Raw genomic sequence first — 18,472 nt, 5'->3', positions numbered from 1 at the left:
GACCAGTCTTAAATCTACATTGATGTGAATGTTCTTTGTCGATCTTATTTGTTACCTTAACAGGAAAATTCAGCAACAGTCAGGGATACGAGTATTTCATGTATGTTTGTTTATGTTTTGCCTGTCTGCCTACACATATACGGTCTTGAGTATCATAATAAGTGTGGTAGGACCAGAACATGCATCTTCTCAGTCCTGACAAAGGCATACTGACTCATAAAGGGTAACTAAATAAACTGAAATGTTGACTGAATAAAGGATGGGAAGTTAACTAAGTCCCATACCCATTTGCCTTTTTGAAGGTTTTAATCTTGTCAAAATGACACCAATAAAGTAATTATTAATTTATTCTAAAAAGTTGTATTTTACCCCATTTCAAGTTAGATTCCCATACAATTAGAGCTTCCAATGTTTTGGTAAAAGCCCATCCCGACAGACTAATGTTATGAATGAAGATAGTCCCGATAATAAAGCATGCCACAAAATGTGGCTGACGGATTTTATCTTAACCAAAAGAGATTCTGATATATTTGAAAAAAGGAGTATTAGAATAATCTAAACTTGCTTTACCTTGTGTAAGTTAAGAGTCTTGGTATTACACATAATACATTATAATCTTGAACTCTGCTATTTGCAATACATATCATTCACCCTTATATCCCTGTATTCTATAGGCCTTCACTGCAGTTGTAAGCAACTTTTGAATATTCCACATTCTAAATAAAAGTATTATGGGAGGGAGACCCTTTTAGCTTGTATCTCCTTCACTTTGGAATTCCCTCCTAGATCAGTTTACGCTACCAACCAAACTATAAGGATTTCGTAAATTTGTAAAAGAAATTATCTTATTGGACAAAAATCCTCTGAATTGTTCTGTTTTTTCCCCAATGAACTAGACAATTATACGAGCCCATTGATGATTCAAAAGTATCAGACCCTCTAATTTGTCCAGCCTGGCCGACAGAGGGTATTAAAAGACTGGTCTCTTCGTCCAGTGGGTTGTCAATATTTCTCTTAATATCTATGACAGCCACACCTCAGAGTGCCCAAGGAAACCATGGTCCAAGAGTGGGATCTGTGAGTATTACCACTACCACTATTCTGCTGACCAGGTAAAACGATTGACCAGTTTAAAGAGTGTTTTTTTGACTGACCTTCATGTGGAGGAGACCTGCCTGCCTGAGGAAGGAGTTATTTATCAGCTTTCCAGAAAAGTCCCACCAGCAGCAAGGTACAGAGTCCAGCTGCCTATGAAGATCTTTGGGAGTCAGCCATGAGATGCTCAAGAGCAGAAGTACACCATAGCAACTGTTTAGAACAAGTACCATTGCTGCACAGCAACAGGAGGAGTCCAGGGGAAGCTAACCCAAGACATTGCCACCTGAATGGTTGACCTGTATCACAGGAAAAGCATACTTTCGAGATTTGTTCTTGTGTCAGATCTGACGGAGTTACAAGCCCATAAATAAAAAGAAAAAGAAAAAAAAAAAAAAAAAAAAAATAAGCCCCCCATCCCTGTTTCAAGGTGTACTGGCACCTAGACCAGCAAATACCTTGTATGGCTAATCCATATGGACAAAAAGCGTGTTCCTCCTTCTAAAGGAGCTCTCCCTCTTTACAGGAGAGGATTCTGTGAAAAGAGCCCCTCCGAGCACTTCCACAAAGGCAGCGCACAAGAGGAGACTTTTACAGTTTCCTGAGCATGATTATTTGGTTCAGTGCTTGCTGCCACCTCTTCTGGTAATTCGCAGGATACGCATGCCGGTACTGAAGAAGAAGAGATCTTTAAAAGACTTATCTTTAACAGCATCATCGACAAAGTCTTCAACACAGTGTTGACAATGAGACTTTTGTCGACAAGACTTTCAGTGACGACCATCCCGTTGACAACGACCATCTTATCAACGGCAACTATTCCGGGGACTACGACCCTTCTATCGACGACGACTCTTCCTTCGATAACGACGGCCATTCCGTTCTCGACAACTGTCATGCTGTTGACTGCAAAATCACCGCCGAAGATACCGTCGATTACTACTCTATCAACAGCGAATTTAAGAGGAGAGGTTTTTTCACCGTTAAAGGTCACAAGTATTATCTCCAGTTCAAATACTGCAATCAGACCAAGAAGAGGAGGCTAGTGATTATGCCACCATGACAGATTCCAGCCCAACTCAATTGGTTGTAGGATTTGTCCCAGATTTTGGAGAAGAGATGGAGGATGATGAGTTTTACAACAAATTTGATAATCAGCATGATCATAAGTCTCACACTACTCCAATTGATATGACAGAGAGAGATATTATTATTAGGAACCAGATATGGTTTAAGTGCTAATGACCATTTTATCAACATTGCAACAGATGATAGGTACTTTCAATCAGGATTCAATCAATCAATCAGGATTTATGAAGTGCGGCTTATCACCCAAAAGGTATCCAGGTGCTTGCAAGCCTGGAAGCTTATTGAAACAGCCAGGTGTTAAGGGCCATTCGGAATTACAGAAGTGAGGTGACGATTCGGAGTTGCGTGGGGAGGCTGTTCCAGGTCCTTGCTGTGATGTGGCAGAGGGAGCGTTTTCCACTTCTGCTTCGATAGGTGCGGGGAGTATGGGCAACTGAGAGGGAGGCAGAATGCAGTCTTCTCAACTTTTGGTGGAAGGTCAGGTGGTGGTTAATGTAGGCGGGTCCTTGGTTGTGTAGAGCCTTGTGTGCGTGTGTTTGCAGATTGAATTGGCATCTCTTCTGTACAGGGAGTCAGTTGAGTTCCCTTAGGTGGGGTGTGATGTGGATCCTCCGCGGAAGGCTGAGGATAAGTCTGGCTGTGGCGTTCTGTATGGTCTAATGTCTCTGTAGGAGGTGTGCAGAGATACCTACGTCAGGGAGTTGCTGTAGTCTATTCGACTGTTGATGAGGGCTAGTTTAATGGTGCGTTTCATGTGCAGGGGAAGCCACTTGAAGATCTTATGTAGCATGCGCAGAGTGAGGATGCAGGTGGAGGAGACGGCGTTTATCTGGGATTTGGTGGTGAGCGTGTTGTCAATGATGATTCCAAGGTTTCTGGTGTGGTCGGAGGGAGTGGGTGTGGGTCCTATGTCTGATGGCCACTAGGAGTTGTACAATGTGTTACTGCTGTTGCCGAAGAGCAATACTTCCGTCTTGTCTGTGTTCAGCTGCAGGCAGTTGTACTTCATCCAGTCAGCGATGCTTGCCATGCATCTGTGGAAGTTGGTTCTGGTGCTGGTGGGGTCGTCTGTGAGCGAGAGGATGAGTTGAGTATCGTCTGCATAGGAAAATATGTTGAGACCATGGGATCTGATGATGTTGGCCACCTGGCTCATTTATGCATTAAAGAGCGTAGGGCTTGAGCCCTGGAGGACACCACAGGTGATCTGCCTGAGTTTGGAGGTGAAATGTGGGAGGTGGATCCTCTGAGTTCTTCCGGTAAGGAAGGGGGCGATTCAGCTGAGGGCGTCCCCTTGGATGCCAATGTGGTGGAGTCTTTTGATCAGTGTGTGGGAAAATATGGTGTTGAAGGCTGCTGAGAGGTCGAGGATGATCAGAGCTGCTGTTACTCCGAGGTCGAGGAGGCTTCGAATGTTGTTGGTGGCTGCGATCAGGGGGTTTTGGTGCTGTGATTGGGAGTCGTTGAGTAGTTGGTTCTGTTCAAGGTGTGTCACGAGTTGCTTGTTGATGACCTTTTCCAGTACCTTCGCTGGGAATGGGAGCAGGGAGATTGCCCAGTAGTGTTTGAGTTTGCTGGGGTCTGTGAAGGGATTTTTGAGTAGTAGTCTGACTGCGTGTTTCCAGGTGTCGAGAAATGTTGCGGTGGTGATCCCTAACTAAAAACAAAAAACAAAAAAAATGAATGTGTCCTCATGTAATGCAACTGGCGCTATGTAAAGCGCTCTGATACTCAATTCGGGTCAAGTTTGCGCTATATAAAACTCTGTAAAAAAAAAAAATGTGGTGTTGAGCAGGGTGGTGAATTCCTGGCCGATCCTTTGATTTCCGCTGTTGAAGATGTGCTGCAAGCATGAGTCTGTGGGAGCTCTGGAGTGGATGGAATTCATGGTGGACACGGTGTCCTGGGTAGAGAGGAGGTTCCAGGTGGTCAGTCTGTGATTCATACAGTTGTGGTGGTGGCGTATCAGTCGAGGAAGTCCATAGGTGTGTGTTGGGACTCAAAGTTTCTGTATATGGTTGTGATCTTGTCATGGAAGAAGTCGGCGAGGTTGTTGCCCATCTCCTGTGAGGGTGCGATGTTGTTTTCACTTGCAGCTGGGTTGGAGGATTCTTTAACGATGCTGAAAAGTTACTTGGTGTTGTTGCCTCTCATTTCCATGCATGCAGCTAGAACTGTCTTCTTTGCTGTCCTCAGCAGGTAAAGGTAGAGGTTGAGGGAGGTCTTGAAGGCTGCCCTGTCTGAGGTGTCCTTGCTGGCATTCCATCTCCTCTCCAGCTGTTTGCTGTCTCGTTTTCACTATTCTGAGTTCTTGGGTGTGCCAGCCGGCCATTGAAGAATTTCTCTGGCTGTTGCTCTTGATGGGCATGATGCTGTCAGCGCAGTTGCTGATCCAGGCGTTGTATTCCCCACTCCCTATTTGAGGTTGGTGATGGTAGTGGGGTTGGAGGCGTTAAGGCCATCGGTCCAGCTAGTCTTTTAGATTTTGTTCAACCTCCGTGGGGGGCACTGGTCATTTTGAGGGTGGCAGGGTGGGGGCTGGATATGTTGATGTGGAAGATGGAGTGATCAATCTATGAGGGTTCTGTGATGTGGCTGTATTTGACGCAGTTGCTGGAGGTGAAATTGGGATCCAGCGTGTATCCTGCAGTGTGTGTAGGGTCATGAATGATTTTGGTCAATCCGAGGCTGCTTATACTGTTGAGGAGGTGTGCAGTGTCATTGTCGTTGGGGTCGTCGATGTGGGAATTTAGGTCGCAGAGGAAGATGTAGTCCTTTGAGTCTAAGGCTAGGGGCGCAGTGAAGTCCTGGTGTTGCAGATGCTGGAGCATGAGCCTGGGGGTCAGTATGTGATGGTGCCTCTGATGGTTGTCTAGTCGTCTGTGTGGAGCTTGTAGGTGAGATGTTCTATGGGGTCGGTGGTGTTGTGGTTGTTGGTGGTGAACTGTATGGTCTCTTTGTGGGTGATGGCTGTTCCTCCTCCGACTTGTTGGCGTGGTCTTGGAGAGTGATATTATATCTGTTGGTGATCACTGTGGCAATGTAAGGGTTGGATGTGTGGTTGAGCCAGGTCTCAGTGAGAAAAATGATGTGAGGGTGGCGATGAGGTCCCATAATTCGGTGGAATGTTTGCACAGTGAGCTTGTGTTGAGAAGGGCACATGCGAGTTGGCGTTTATGTTCAGGTGGTGTCGGTGGAGTGTTTTGGGTTGGACTGGCTGGTGGGCTGGTGTGTGTGCTGTGGCAGGTGAAGAGGCAGTGGGTGCAGGTGGAAGGTCCTACTGTGGAGCGTGCGTCGGCACAGTGGCAGTGTTTATTGCGGTGTTCGGGCTCGAGGGTATGGAGCTCGGAGATGGTGTATCTTTGAGAGGCTGGAGGGCCAGGGGTCGTGGTGCTGGGTGCAATTCAGGCGAGGATGGGCGCAGACAAGCTTGCCTTTGGTGTGCCAGTGGTGCGTCCGCTGTGCGGATGCGCTGCAGGCGCCTGTATTTAGTAGGTCCTGGGGTAGATAGGGCTTCTGTTGGCGGGAAGAATGGTGAGTGAGAAAACTGGGGCGGGAAACCCCCGGCAGGAAAACCCCGGCATCTGCGGTGTCACTGGATCAGTCTGGAACATGCAGGAACTGGAGGACAGGGGCATGTGTCAGACTAGGTATTCAGGTACATACATTTACTAAGTCATTGCCAAGACAACAAATCCTATACGAGCTGGGAGCTTACCTCTTCCTTGCAGCAATGGATGTCTTGAACACAGGTTTTCGCCAACTTGCAAAAGGTACTGTTCTAAGAATACAAGGCTGGTTTAACTCTACAGGCTTCGATACTGACCTCCACTCTAAGATTCTGGATATGCCTTTTGATGACTTCACTCTTTTTGGCAAGCATGTAGATGTGGCTTTGCAAGGTCTTAAACCTGACTCAGATGATGCAAAGGCATTAGAACATTTGCAGTATTGTAGATGTGGGATCTCTAATTTTCGTGGCTCAATAAGATCACAAACATTCAGGAGGATTCAATCAATAAGGAGGTCAGTCAGTTAATTCTTTATTCGGTGAATACAAGACCATAAAAGCACACAAAAAGGACATTGTAATAGCACAAAGATAAAACCATGATTATAAAACAAAACTTTCATAATATGAATTACTGTAAAAACAAAACCTAAAAACTACACTGGCTGCCCAAACTTAATCCATACAACAAAAACCTCAATTAAGGGCCTGCTATGTTAAACCATAAAGCATTGAGGGCACGTTCATATTACCCTCTAAGGCAGTCTGTATACGATAAAGTTTACTCATTCAATCGGACCCAAAGGTAGTCTTACAGGAGACCTTCAGGAAGGAAGAGAGGTTCTTTCCAAAAATGAAACAATGACAATGAGAAAGAGCTTGACTCCCACCTTGTACCCCCTCTTGTATCTGGTTCTCAGAAGTTGGGGGGGAGAATTTCCCTTTTTGCTTGTGCATGGAAGAATATAGCATCAGACTAATGGGTGATACAAATTGTCCAATCAGGCCATATGTTGGAGTTTATCCTGAGACACCCCCCCCCCAGTTTGACCACCAAGAAAGGAACACCATCTTCATTTGAAGGAGCTTCAAATGGAAATTATTTTGCTTCTCCTCAAAGGAGTCATAGAAATTGTCTCCAAATTACAAAGGAACCAAGAATTTTTATTTCATGTTCTTCCTAATCGAAAAGAAGACAGGTTAATGTAGACCAATACTAGATCTGAGACAGCTGAGCAAGTTTCTAAAGAAACAATCATTTTGGATGATTACTTTACAAGAAGTCCTCCTGATAAAGCAAGAAGGACTGTTTTTGACCACATTGGACCTTCGGGATGCATACTTTTACATATCCATTCATCAAAAACACAGACGGTACCTTCGATTCTCAGTAGCAGGGCAATAGTATTGGTACAAGGCACTCCCTTTTAGACACAAATCAGCGACTCAAATTTTTCCCAAATGTCTTGCCCCAGTTGCCACTTTTCTCAGACAAAAAAGTCACAAGGTGTACCCATACTTGGAAGTCTGGCTAGTCAAAGCACCATCCAGGGAAAGACGAAGAGCTTCTACGAATGCCTGCATCAATTTCTTCTGGAGATTGGGTCTCACTTTGAACAGAGATACATCAGTGTTCAAACCCCAGAAAAAGATCCAATTTCTTGGAGCAATACTCAATGCACAGTTGGGAAACAGTTTTTCCATTGGCAGAAAGGGTGAGAAAGTTGCAGACAGTGGCAAAGACTATTGCTGAAAAACATTCAATCACAGTGAGACAACAGAAGTTCCTGCTGGGCCCGATGGCATCATTTATAGGCCTTATTCTATTTTGCAGGCTCCATATGAGTCCTGTCCAGCAAGAACTTGATTTACAACTCAACACCATACTACTAAGTTTACTAGCCTTCCTCTCCAGATTGTCTGGTCTACCAGTCCTAACCAGAACAGACAAAACAACATTCATGTTCTACATAGCCAAGTAAGGAGGAACACGGTCCAAACTCCTTTCAAAAGAGGCTCAGCTGCTGTGAAACTGGACTGTATCTCACAGGATAGACATCTCTGTTAAACATCTGCCAGGCTGCCAGAACAATCAGGCGGATGCACTCAGTCAGCAAATAATGAATTGTAATGGGTGGGAACTAGAACAGTAGCAGGTAGATTATATTTTCATATCCAATAAAGAAGGGGACACAGGGGTAAGTTTTACTAGGTCCAATGTACAGACCCCATCAAGGCTGTGTACAAAAAGTGGTACAAAGTTCCTCTAGGGTCATAAGGAAGAGAAGAAGAGATACTGTTGAGTGTGATTGGGTAAAAATAACCCCACTGGTGGTGCAACAGAAGGGGGGGGGGGGAATTCCCCTTGTCGGAACTAGGGCTCTCACACACCCAGCAAGCTAGGTGTCATGCTTCATAATATGAGCCTGCCCCTCGTCAGGTCGGCGCTGACGAGGGTGAAGGTTGAGAGAATCTAAAACAGGTCAGTTAGTTCTAACAATCCATTTATTATGAAGGTAAACTACCTGGTTAAAAAGGGGGCGAGAGGGGTAATGAGACTAGGAGTAATGTATCTAGCTGTGTATACCCTGCTCTCGAGTGATCGACATGTTTCGTGCCTTGAATGTCGTAGAGAGCTGGGTACTTCTTCAGGATCGATAACATTTGCTATCTACACTGAGTGGATAAGTGAAAAAATCTACATACCACTATGTCTGGTTGATAACCTACACTGTTGTCAAGTATTTGCTTGCAACAGTTGCCGGCGGGTACAATGGACTCCAATTGGGTCCAGCTTTGATGAACGCATAGAGCCACAGACCTACCCGGCCGCCGGAACCTTATCCACTCAGTGTAGATAGCAAATGTTATCGATCCTGATGGAGTGCCCAGATCTCTACGACATTCAAGGCACGAAACATGTTGATCACTCGAGAGCAGGGTATACACAGCTAGATACATTACTCCTAGTCTCATTACCCCTCACACCCCCTTTTTAACCAGGTAGTTTACCTTCATAATAAATGGATTGTTAGGACTAACTGACCTGTTTTAGATTCACTCCACCTTCATTCACATCTACACATACTAGGCCTCTCACCCCCACTGCACCCACCGGCAGGAGCGAAAGATCCCCGACAAAGAGCCCTGGTTTGGGTACCCATCAGGTATTGCAGCGCCGACCTGACGAGGGGCAGGCTCATATGATGAAGCATGACACCTAGCTTGCTGGGTGTGTGACAGCCCTAGTTCCGACAAGGGGAATTTCCCCCTCTTCCGTTGCACCACCAGTGGGGTTATTTTTACCCCATCACAGACGACAGTATCTCTTCTTCTCTTCCTTATGACTCTAGAGGAACTTTGTACCACTTTTTGTACACAGATTATATTTTCACTCAGTTCAAGCAACCCACAATTGGTTTGTTTGCGACTCTGAACAACAGGAAATGCCCATGCTTCGCAAGCAGGTTCTGACATCAAGGGATGTAGGGCAATGCTCTTTCAATCAGTTGGTCCAAGATATTTGCCTATGCCTTTTCCCCTTTTCCCTTCATTCCCAGGGTGTTGAAGAGGGCGATGATAGATCATTGCTCTGGCGTGGCCTCACCGGTGTTGGTACAGTGAGCTACTGCAGTTATCAGCACTTAAGGCCATTCTTCTGAAGGACAATCCCAGGATACTAGACAGACATCCTAGACAGATTCTCCACCATGATCCCAAGTCACTGACGTTGACAGCATGGTACATGACAACCTAGAATTTGGCAATTTAGATCTTCTGCAGGAATGTAAACATATTCTGGCACCAGCTCAAGCTCCAGTGACACATAAGACTTACAGTGTTAAACTGAAGCATTTCTGGGCCTGGTGCAGAAATCATGGTCATCATACACTTTCTATTCAGATCATTCCATATTTGTTAATTTTGGCCAAGAGTGGACTCAAATATTCTTCAGGGTCCATCTTGCTGCCATCTTGAGATTTAGAAGAACTGATACATCAACATCAACTCTGTTTTCTCAAAGAATTATTAAACAGTTTATGAAAGGGATCTTCAGAGCTTTTCCACCTCTCTGGCATCCTCCAGTTCCATGGGACCTTAATATGGTGGTCATTCAGCTGATGTTTCCTCCTTATGAGCCTATACAGAAAGCAGGCTTAAAATGTGTTTCTTGGAAAACAGCACTTCTCTTAGCTCTAACATCTGCCAGGAGAGATTCAAGCATTCACCATCAGGGAGCCTTTTCTCTAGTTCATGAAGGACAGGGTAATTCTCATAACCAACCTTACATTCAATCCAAAGGTAACAACTGACTTTCCCTTAGATCTTTCTTGCCAAACCCATCTTCAACAGCAGAAAGATCGTTACGTTGTTTGGACTTATATAGATATCTCAAACTCTATATAGACAAGACAAAGGATATACGCACATCAGAAAAGCTGTTTGTGTCGTTCAGTCAACCACGAAAAGATCAAGCCCTATCCAAACAGGGGATAGCTCACTGGCTCTCAGCCTGCACCACTTTCTGCCATGCCAAAGCCAAGCGTCCTCTCCATGGAAGACTGAGGGCACCTTCCACCAGGGGCATGGCTTCAACTGCAGCACCAAATGCTAGGGTACCCTTGAAGGACAACTGCTGTGCAGCCACCTGGAGGAGAGCAGGCATAAGTTCATAAAGCACTACTGTCTAGATGTGGAAGCAGAAGCTGACGCAGCAGTGGAACAAGCAGTTCTGAGACACCTGTTTCATTAAAGTTGAGCCTGCTCTCCACTTTGTAGTATTTTATAAAGTATACTGCTTGCTGTTCTGATTCAAGCATGTGACTATATAAAAGATCCAATGTTGGAGAAGACATTAGTCACTTACTTGTAAGTCCAGTTCTCCAACAGTGAAATTTTGTATATATTGACATGCAACCCTCCCTCTTCCCCAATTAGAGTGTTGTATATTTCCTATAAATCTGTTAGGATCTGCGTGTTTAGACAACATAAACTGTGGGACTGGTGTCCAGACTGATTCCAGAAACTCCCATCGGATATGTTCACCTGTATACCAGCTAGCTCACAGTGCCACTATGGACTCCTCTTACCAAGGGGAGAATAGTTTCTGGCAACTATCGAACATGACAATCCTGACCCCTCAGGGATCGTGGAAACAGTACAGAGCTTTTTGCTCAGTCAATCGTGCTAATTTTGTCTCAGAGAGATCCAGAGGATAAACAATAAACCACGTTTTCACCGAGTATTTATTGAACCAGCGTCATTCTAGTGTAAAATACGTGTGCGGCAACAACCATATGACAGAAACAGATGTATATTGGCACAAGCACCTGCAGTGTAAATAGCTGGAAGAATTATACCATATTGCTAAAACAATGAATATATGCAGGCATATAAAGACAGTAATAATGCGTACTCTATGATGCAAACCCTAACTGGATGTACCTAAATGTACCTAGCATGTATGTAGCTGTATAGCCAAGAATACCCCTAGGATAAAGTCAACCCCATTACTTGATGTGAGAGAACAAAGGACCCTGTCTTGGTCTCGAGATGAACACCCGGCGAGGGATGTCAGACCACTGCGTGTTGGAGTGTCTGTGTGCAGGAACCTCAGCATCCTGTGTCAGCGTGTCAGCATGGAAGTCTTTCTCCTCTGCCAGCCCCAGCAAAGATATGCTGCTTATATACCCTAAAGGTACCCTCAAGGGTTCTACCTTGCTGTGTCATGTTGGCCAAGAATGACTTTAGGGATGACCCTTATTCATAGTTATTATGCAGAAGATGGTAATCCTACTGTGATTCTAAGAACCCTCATGCATAATAAATGAGGCTAGATTTCGGAGAAAACCACACGACATTTATGCAGCACCTAACAAGGTAAAAGGTCAGCACAAAACCTGTTATGTAGTACAATGGCAGGGTAAATGTAGGTGAAAGGTTAGGTGACTACCCAGGCCTATATTGGAGTACATTACAAATCATAACAAGAGGCTCATTGTATTTTATTCTCACACTTATGCTTTGAAATCTGAGCTATGGTGGACTCTAGAGGAAGTAGGAGAGCTTAAGCTTCCACCTCATTGGCTGAAGTTTGGGTTCTTTCAAATGTGTTGGATGTGCTACTAAAGATACTATGTTTCAGGTTGATGGCCCTTTTGCATTGTATACTGTATGCTATATATGTTTACCCTGTTTACTGCTATATTAAAGTGACAGGGATTCCCAGCCTGGTGACAGGTAATGATTAAAGCATGTGAATATATAAAAGCTATCAATGTTGGAGAACTGGAGTTATAAGTAAGTAACTAATTCCTTGCATAGCAGGTACACCATCAACATTACCGTGGTTGAATTTTGCCATACAACAGAAACATCAGCACTAGCGACTGAAACCAAATCAAAGCAATGCAAACCTTGGTACTGTTACTTAGCATTGACCTTTAGCACTGTGCAGCGCTGTCTACAGACTTAAGTGTTGACTGTCTTTATAGCGCTTAGAAGCAATATTACTGTTTGGGCTCATATCGCTGACTCAGAAGGTCGCTAAGGCTTCTGTTTTATGTCTACTAAAGTTATTTTCTTTTGCAAAGTAAAACGCTGACTAGACATCAATATTACCAGCTGGTTTTACTATGTAAATGTATTTCCGAGTATCTAGCTTACATCACTTGCTTACGTAAAGTGGATTCCTGCACCTCGCTATGCTGAGAGTCAGGTGCTAAACACAAGTAATTGGTTATCCAATTTTGGGTCTAAGAATTCTGGAGCCCCAGAATACCAATGGTAAACAACTTCAGTTATCACAGTTGGAGCCCAATAACCCATGATGTCTCTGGAACCCCAGGAGCCAGATTGTCACACTTATATTGAAAGATTTTCAACCATTTAAATGTGGATTGTACAGATACTACTGTGGCTACTTATAAGTCCCTTTAATAATAAAACAAGCACTTATCAAAGTTGAATGCTTTAGCAAGTTGTTAAACAAATCAGAGAGTAAAATCAATAAGAAAGGTGCAAATCTCAGGATAAATGTCACATTAAGAAAAGAGCATGCCCCCTCCTGGCCGAGATTTTTATTGGCAATGACAAGCAGTGTATATGAGACCTAAGCTTAGATAAGCTATTTCAAATCAGAAAGCACACTTCACTACATCCTAGGAATTTGTGAGCACTTACCTTGCACTCACATCCCATCTGGTAACGCTGGTTCAAATTCTTCTTTTGAGTTGTGCTCAGAGAGTCCCAGGAAAAGATGAAGTCACAGAGTGTGATGTGCATCTTCCCTTCACCTTCTGACTTTCCTGTGGGGCGAAAAGACCGAGATAGGACTCACATTATTAAAGAACACATTACGCACATTTGTACATTTTCCTAGTGAAGGTCCAAAGCTTACTACAACGTGAATTGCCGTGACTTCGTGTTCAATTATTCCAATTCTTCATTGCTACATCTTAAATTCAGAGCACTGAATGGTGCTGCTGCCCCCGCCACCAAGTGCCATTTTTGGCATCTTGGCTCTCTAAAGGGCCTGTAACACGGCCACTGACATTATGCTTTTCTGCATAGTTATGGAAACCATACTTGCCCTATAATCCATGACCTGCTGATCCATGATCTGCTGCATAAGTTGCAGATTTCAACACAAATATTGTTTCTAGCTCAAACGGAGCAAAAGTTACTAAATATTTGCCACAAGTAGTGCTGTGCAATGGAAGACCAATTAAAACGGATTATTGGTCACCTTTTAGTTGTTGATTGCTGTATTCAGGAGTTAAACTGGTACTAAAGAGGTTAAACATTTGTCTAGATGGAATTAGTGTGTGTTAAAATGACTAAATAGTCAATTGCCTCACAATTCCAGTGGCCCTGCCTTTGAGGTGTGTCTTCATCTTCAATGTGGGATGAGGTGCCACAAGTGTGAAGTATCTCAGGACAGCAGAGCAGGTGTTGAAAGTGTAAGGTATCTCAGGAGCCATAAACATTGTTGAAGGTGTGAAATAGAGCGATATCACACGGTCCCAGGGACCATGTTATATAAATGAGAAATGAAAGGCCATAGAAAATGTGCTAAAAAGGTGCCAGACATTGCAAGGCCTCGCCCGTTTGTTGTTGCATGTGCTGTCTGTACCCTTTCCACATTAATGGAATTCCCTTTACTTGACAATATCATGCCGTTATTAACTGCTGTTTTGTAATTGTTCAGAAAGTGGCAGCATGGCTTTTCAATGGTACTCAAATGCAAGATCAGTGTAAAATCTCATAAACGTGAAGTGGTGTCTCTAAAGGGTGGGGGGCAGTTGGAGACTGTGCCCTTGTATATTTTTCCATGCCCCTTTTGTGCACTACCACCACAGCTGCTGAATGTAGCAGGAGGCAACACGGAAAAAGACATCTGCATGCATTAATTTGTCCAACCACCATCCATTGCAAAGCAGTGTTCTTTGCTCAATGTTTACATCTGGCTTTGTATGTATTTATCTATATCTAAATACACAATTTAGAAATATATATTCCCTGAAAAAAACAAAGGATGACGTGACGTTACAGTTGGGTTAAAATTTCAGTGCCAACGTAACGTTTTATACTCGAACAAATGCTGAAGTTCCTCAGTTCTAGTTATCTCTGGTAACTATAACTCGTGCCTCCAGCCTGCGGCCAGGCCCTGCGACCAACCCCCTGTGGACAACTAACCCCCTGCCGGAGAAGGAGAGGGTCACGTGTCCCCCTTCCCCAAGCTACTATTGGCTCCAGAGATCCCATCCCGGAACCTTTTGTTTTTAAGAAAGGGAGGGAGTACACACGGCCCTCCTCGCCAAGCCTGTAGTGCCCCGGTACCCCAGCCCAAGAGGCCTTCTTTTTCAATAAAGGGGAGGGGGAGGGAGGTGCCACAAAAAAAAAGTTGGCCCCGGGCAATAGGCTCTTCGGGGGTCCAAAATAGGCTCAGAGACAGGTGCCCCACTTACGCCAACCAAGATCTAGTTCTTTACCAAATTTGATGTAATTTCATCCTGTAGTTTTTATGATATCGCTTTCCAAAAAAAGTCTATGGAAAATGCATGCAGATTTTGCGTTTTGGCCCTCCATTCCACCCCCACGCACACACACACTTTTTTTCAGCCCCCACTTGATGGATCATCCAGAAACTTTCCATGCAAAAATTAGACAAAAACACAGCACTTTTTGGAATGTTTCCTGAAGATTTATCAAACAGCACCAAAGTTATTAGTAAAACCAAACAACCACTTGATAACAGCTCACAGCGTTGAAAGCCCCACTACTTCTGGCTGGTATCCTCATTCTACAAGCCCTCTCAAAGGCTGCAAACTATTTTGTGATATCATCACCTTCTACATATTTGGGGACAATCCCTTTGGGGATTTTAGGTTCAGAAGCTACCTCTTGCTCCCTATTTAAGTTATTGCTGCCACGAGAGATGAGTGCTAGGCCCATCTCAAATCTTTATTTTTCTACAACTAAGAGTTTAGTTTCCAGATCTAGACTTCATGCTAATTATTGAAGTTCAGGAACTTCCTCAAATTCATCTGAGGTTCTACTAGAGTTACTCCCCTTGGAATTACTGTCAGTAGGTGAATTGAAACCTTACTCATCCTCACTGACATTTCCCTCCTCTGTATCATCAGGGTTGTTTTCCACTGCCATAGCTGTGTCATGCTCTGCAAGTAGAGTCTGGAGATGGGCCTTAGTAGGCGTAGTTCCCATGCGAGGTTCCATGCTGTATAGAGGCCTTTATGTTGGGTCAACTTAAGTTTTGTGTAAGGGGCTAGGTTGAGCACCTGGGTATTACCCTCTATTTCAGACATGATTTTTAAAGGAGTTGGGACTTGTTTAGAAGATTAAAAAACACTTTTAAGGCCTATCTAGCTAATATACTTTTAAAATGTCTAATACAACAGGACTGAGGGACTCAACTAAGGCCTAACAGTTCAAATTAGAAATCTGGAAAAAGCGAAAATTTTAAAAATATGTTTGGCAACTAAAGTCATAGTGGACTCTTTAGGGGAATCTTAATACTGATAGAGTGGTACAGTAAATGCAAAGTACCACCAGTGTAGGAGGCTGGCTCTTTATATAGTGGACCAAAATGAGGTACACGGTGCAAAGAGTCCACGCAAACCCCAACTGGTTTACAGAGGCACAAATTACACCCCAAATGCTCTTTTTTGTGATAGTGTGGGCGGGCAGTTATGTAGAGTAGAGGGCAGTGCTAAGCATTTATTGCACACACAAAGGCAGTAAATGAGAAACACACTCAATAAAGAAATTCAACACAAGTTAATAAAAATAACACTTCTTTTTATATGAATTTAGATACCAAGATCATCGGAATCAGGTAAGTACTTTTTGAGTTATTAGTTTGTATGCGTTTCAAAACTTGACAGTGCAATTTCTGGGAGTGGTAATGTAATCCTATGGGGAAAAACATGTACTGCATTCGGGCACTTACGGGACTGTTCTTCTGGACTTAAGGTGAGTATAGGCAAGGTCCAAGGCCACACCAACAGGTCACCTCAAAAGGCTCTGGGGTGTCTGGGTGCAGAGGTGTGTTACAGCGTCACTTCAAAGGGAGAACAGTCTTTTTGCAAAGAGGCTGCGGGCTGGGTCTTGGGTACCAGTCCAAGGGAATCTATAGGAGCGCTCGACCCTTATGTAGGGACACCATTGGTCCATTTCTCCTTGGGCTGTGGGGCTCGGGTGCAGTGGTGTCTTTTGGGGTCGGAGTCAGTTCTGCAGTCACTCGGAGTTGGAGGGGGCCTGCAGAAAGAGGCTGCAGGTGGCGACTGGAAGTCTAGTCTGGCCAGACCCAAGGCTTGTCTCTTGTGGGTCTAAGAACCCCTTGGGCACCGTCACCTGCTCAGGACTCGGGTTATGGGGTGCGGGTACATAGGTGCATTGAGGTGTCGGGTGGCGGTGGTCGGGGACTCACTCTTTGTCTTTGGTTTCTGCAGAAGGGGGCAAACAGGACAGCTGGGCCACTCTAGTTTTCGGTCTCACTGATTGTGAAGTCCTTCAATGAGCAGGTCGGTTTTCTTGCTGTTGGTGCCCGGTTTGGACATAACCAGCCTTGATTGCTGCAAGGGGTCCGGTACCCCAGGTATTGGTGTTTTGCGGCTCTGATTGGTCCTGACCTCCCCACACTTGGAGGGAGGACAGATCTGACCTGTAGGAGTATGGTGACCTCTTTCTGAGTGACTGCAGCATCAGTAGTCCCAGTAGGCGGCAGGACGGTGAACTGGACTTTGCTTCTTTGGTGCCTGCGACTGCACGTGAGTAGCTCCTCTACTCCAAGGGAGTTTCTTTGTCAATTGGTGAAGCACTGGCAGCCCTCCAGGTTTCTTAGAGTCTGCACAGCGGCAGAACAAGTTGATTGCTCCATGAGGGTTGGGTGCAGGAGGCAGGCTGGAAGGGTTGGTTCCAAGCCAGTTGTGCTCCTCGGTTCCTGAGTCAACAGTCTAATTTGTCCACTCCTTCTTTTGTGTCCTTCGAAATCTGAAGTCCTGGAATCAGGGGTGTCATCCAAATACTGTATTTAGGGGCATTATAGGGAGTGTCAGGTGGTTGCATGACGGAACCCCGCATACATTTCCCATGCAGTACCCCAACTGCGATGTTAAATACAAGTTCCTTTACCGCGCAAGTCGTTACAACTACTTGCCTTGGGGGGGGGTACTGGACTTTGGCATAGTATAATTTACTAATCCAACTCTAGTCAGTGTATCAGTAGGTAAGGTGTTGAATTTATCATCCAATACCAGTCGAACCACGCACCCCCTAAAGCAAGTTGTTGTAACACTTAGCATAGTAAAGGAAAGCGTGGTAACGTCGCAGTCGAGGTAGTGACTGCAGTGTAAAGGCACATTGTGTTTTTCACTGCGGTGTAAAGAATGTTTCCTGTGTCAGTTAGTAGCCAGTGGGCTACGTACCTTTAGGGTGACTACACCCTCTATATGGCCACTTCCTGTGGGAAGTGGGCCTAGCCCTGACCCAGTGGACCTAATTACACCCAAACCAAGATGGTGAAATTTCCTAGTCGTGTTCACTTGAGGTAGCCCATCTTAGGGGTGGTACTAGCCTGAGGGTGAACATGCCTCCGACTAGCTAATTTTCCTGCCTGTGCTGGTGCCTAATGGGCCCTGGGCAGGGGGTGGCATTTACCCTGTCTGGGGTAAGCCAGGGTTACATATTACAGGCGATTGACGTTTTTGAAAGCCTCCTGCCTTGATATGCAGATTATTGGCCATCCTGCTTGGAGGAGGTGAGAAAACCTCCTGACAGAGCAGGCTTTGTATCCGACCTCAGAGAGCGTGTGCTCTCACCTCCAGGGAGTCAGAAACACGTCTGTGATGGCAGACTGAACAGGACCAGTCAGCCAACAGACTAGAGGTGAAAAGGTTTTCAGGGGTACCTCTAAGTTATCATCTGGGTGCATGCATTAATAAATCCATCACTGGAATCAGTGTGTGTTTATTAATATGAGGTGGTTGATACCAAACACCATAGGTTTCAGAGAAGCAATTATGTAGCTGGGAAAGTCGTTTTGACCAGTGCCCAGTACATACCTTAAGATGGCTTCCCTGTGCACTTGTACTGTCAGTAATTGAACTGGCCAGCACAGGGGCATATCTGCTCATGCAGATATGTCCTCATGTAATATAATGCAATTTGTCTCAAGGCTGTAGGGGTGATCTACAAATATTACATGCAGTGTTAGGGGTCATGGAACACAGGGTGTTTCCCCATGTCTTGTTTTAA

General features: G+C 44.7%; 1 protein-coding gene across 1 annotated transcript in view; it reads right to left on the bottom strand.

The window, feature by feature from the left end:
• Positions 1-18,472, bottom strand: part of TIMP2 (TIMP metallopeptidase inhibitor 2) — a 201,231-nt gene that overhangs the window by 19,768 nt on the left and 162,991 nt on the right. The window contains exon 4 of the mRNA XM_085617463.1: positions 12,878-13,002. Within this exon, the coding sequence (XP_085473589.1) occupies positions 12,878-13,002 (125 nt within the window). The remainder of the gene's footprint in view (positions 1-12,877; positions 13,003-18,472) is intronic.

The sequence above is a fragment of the Triturus cristatus genome, chromosome 7, assembly GCF_964204655.1.
Source record: "Triturus cristatus chromosome 7, aTriCri1.1, whole genome shotgun sequence".
NCBI classification, from domain to species: domain Eukaryota; kingdom Metazoa; phylum Chordata; class Amphibia; order Caudata; family Salamandridae; genus Triturus; species Triturus cristatus.
The sequence above is the reverse complement of the archived record's forward strand: the minus strand, read 5'-3'. Positions and strand labels throughout refer to the sequence as shown.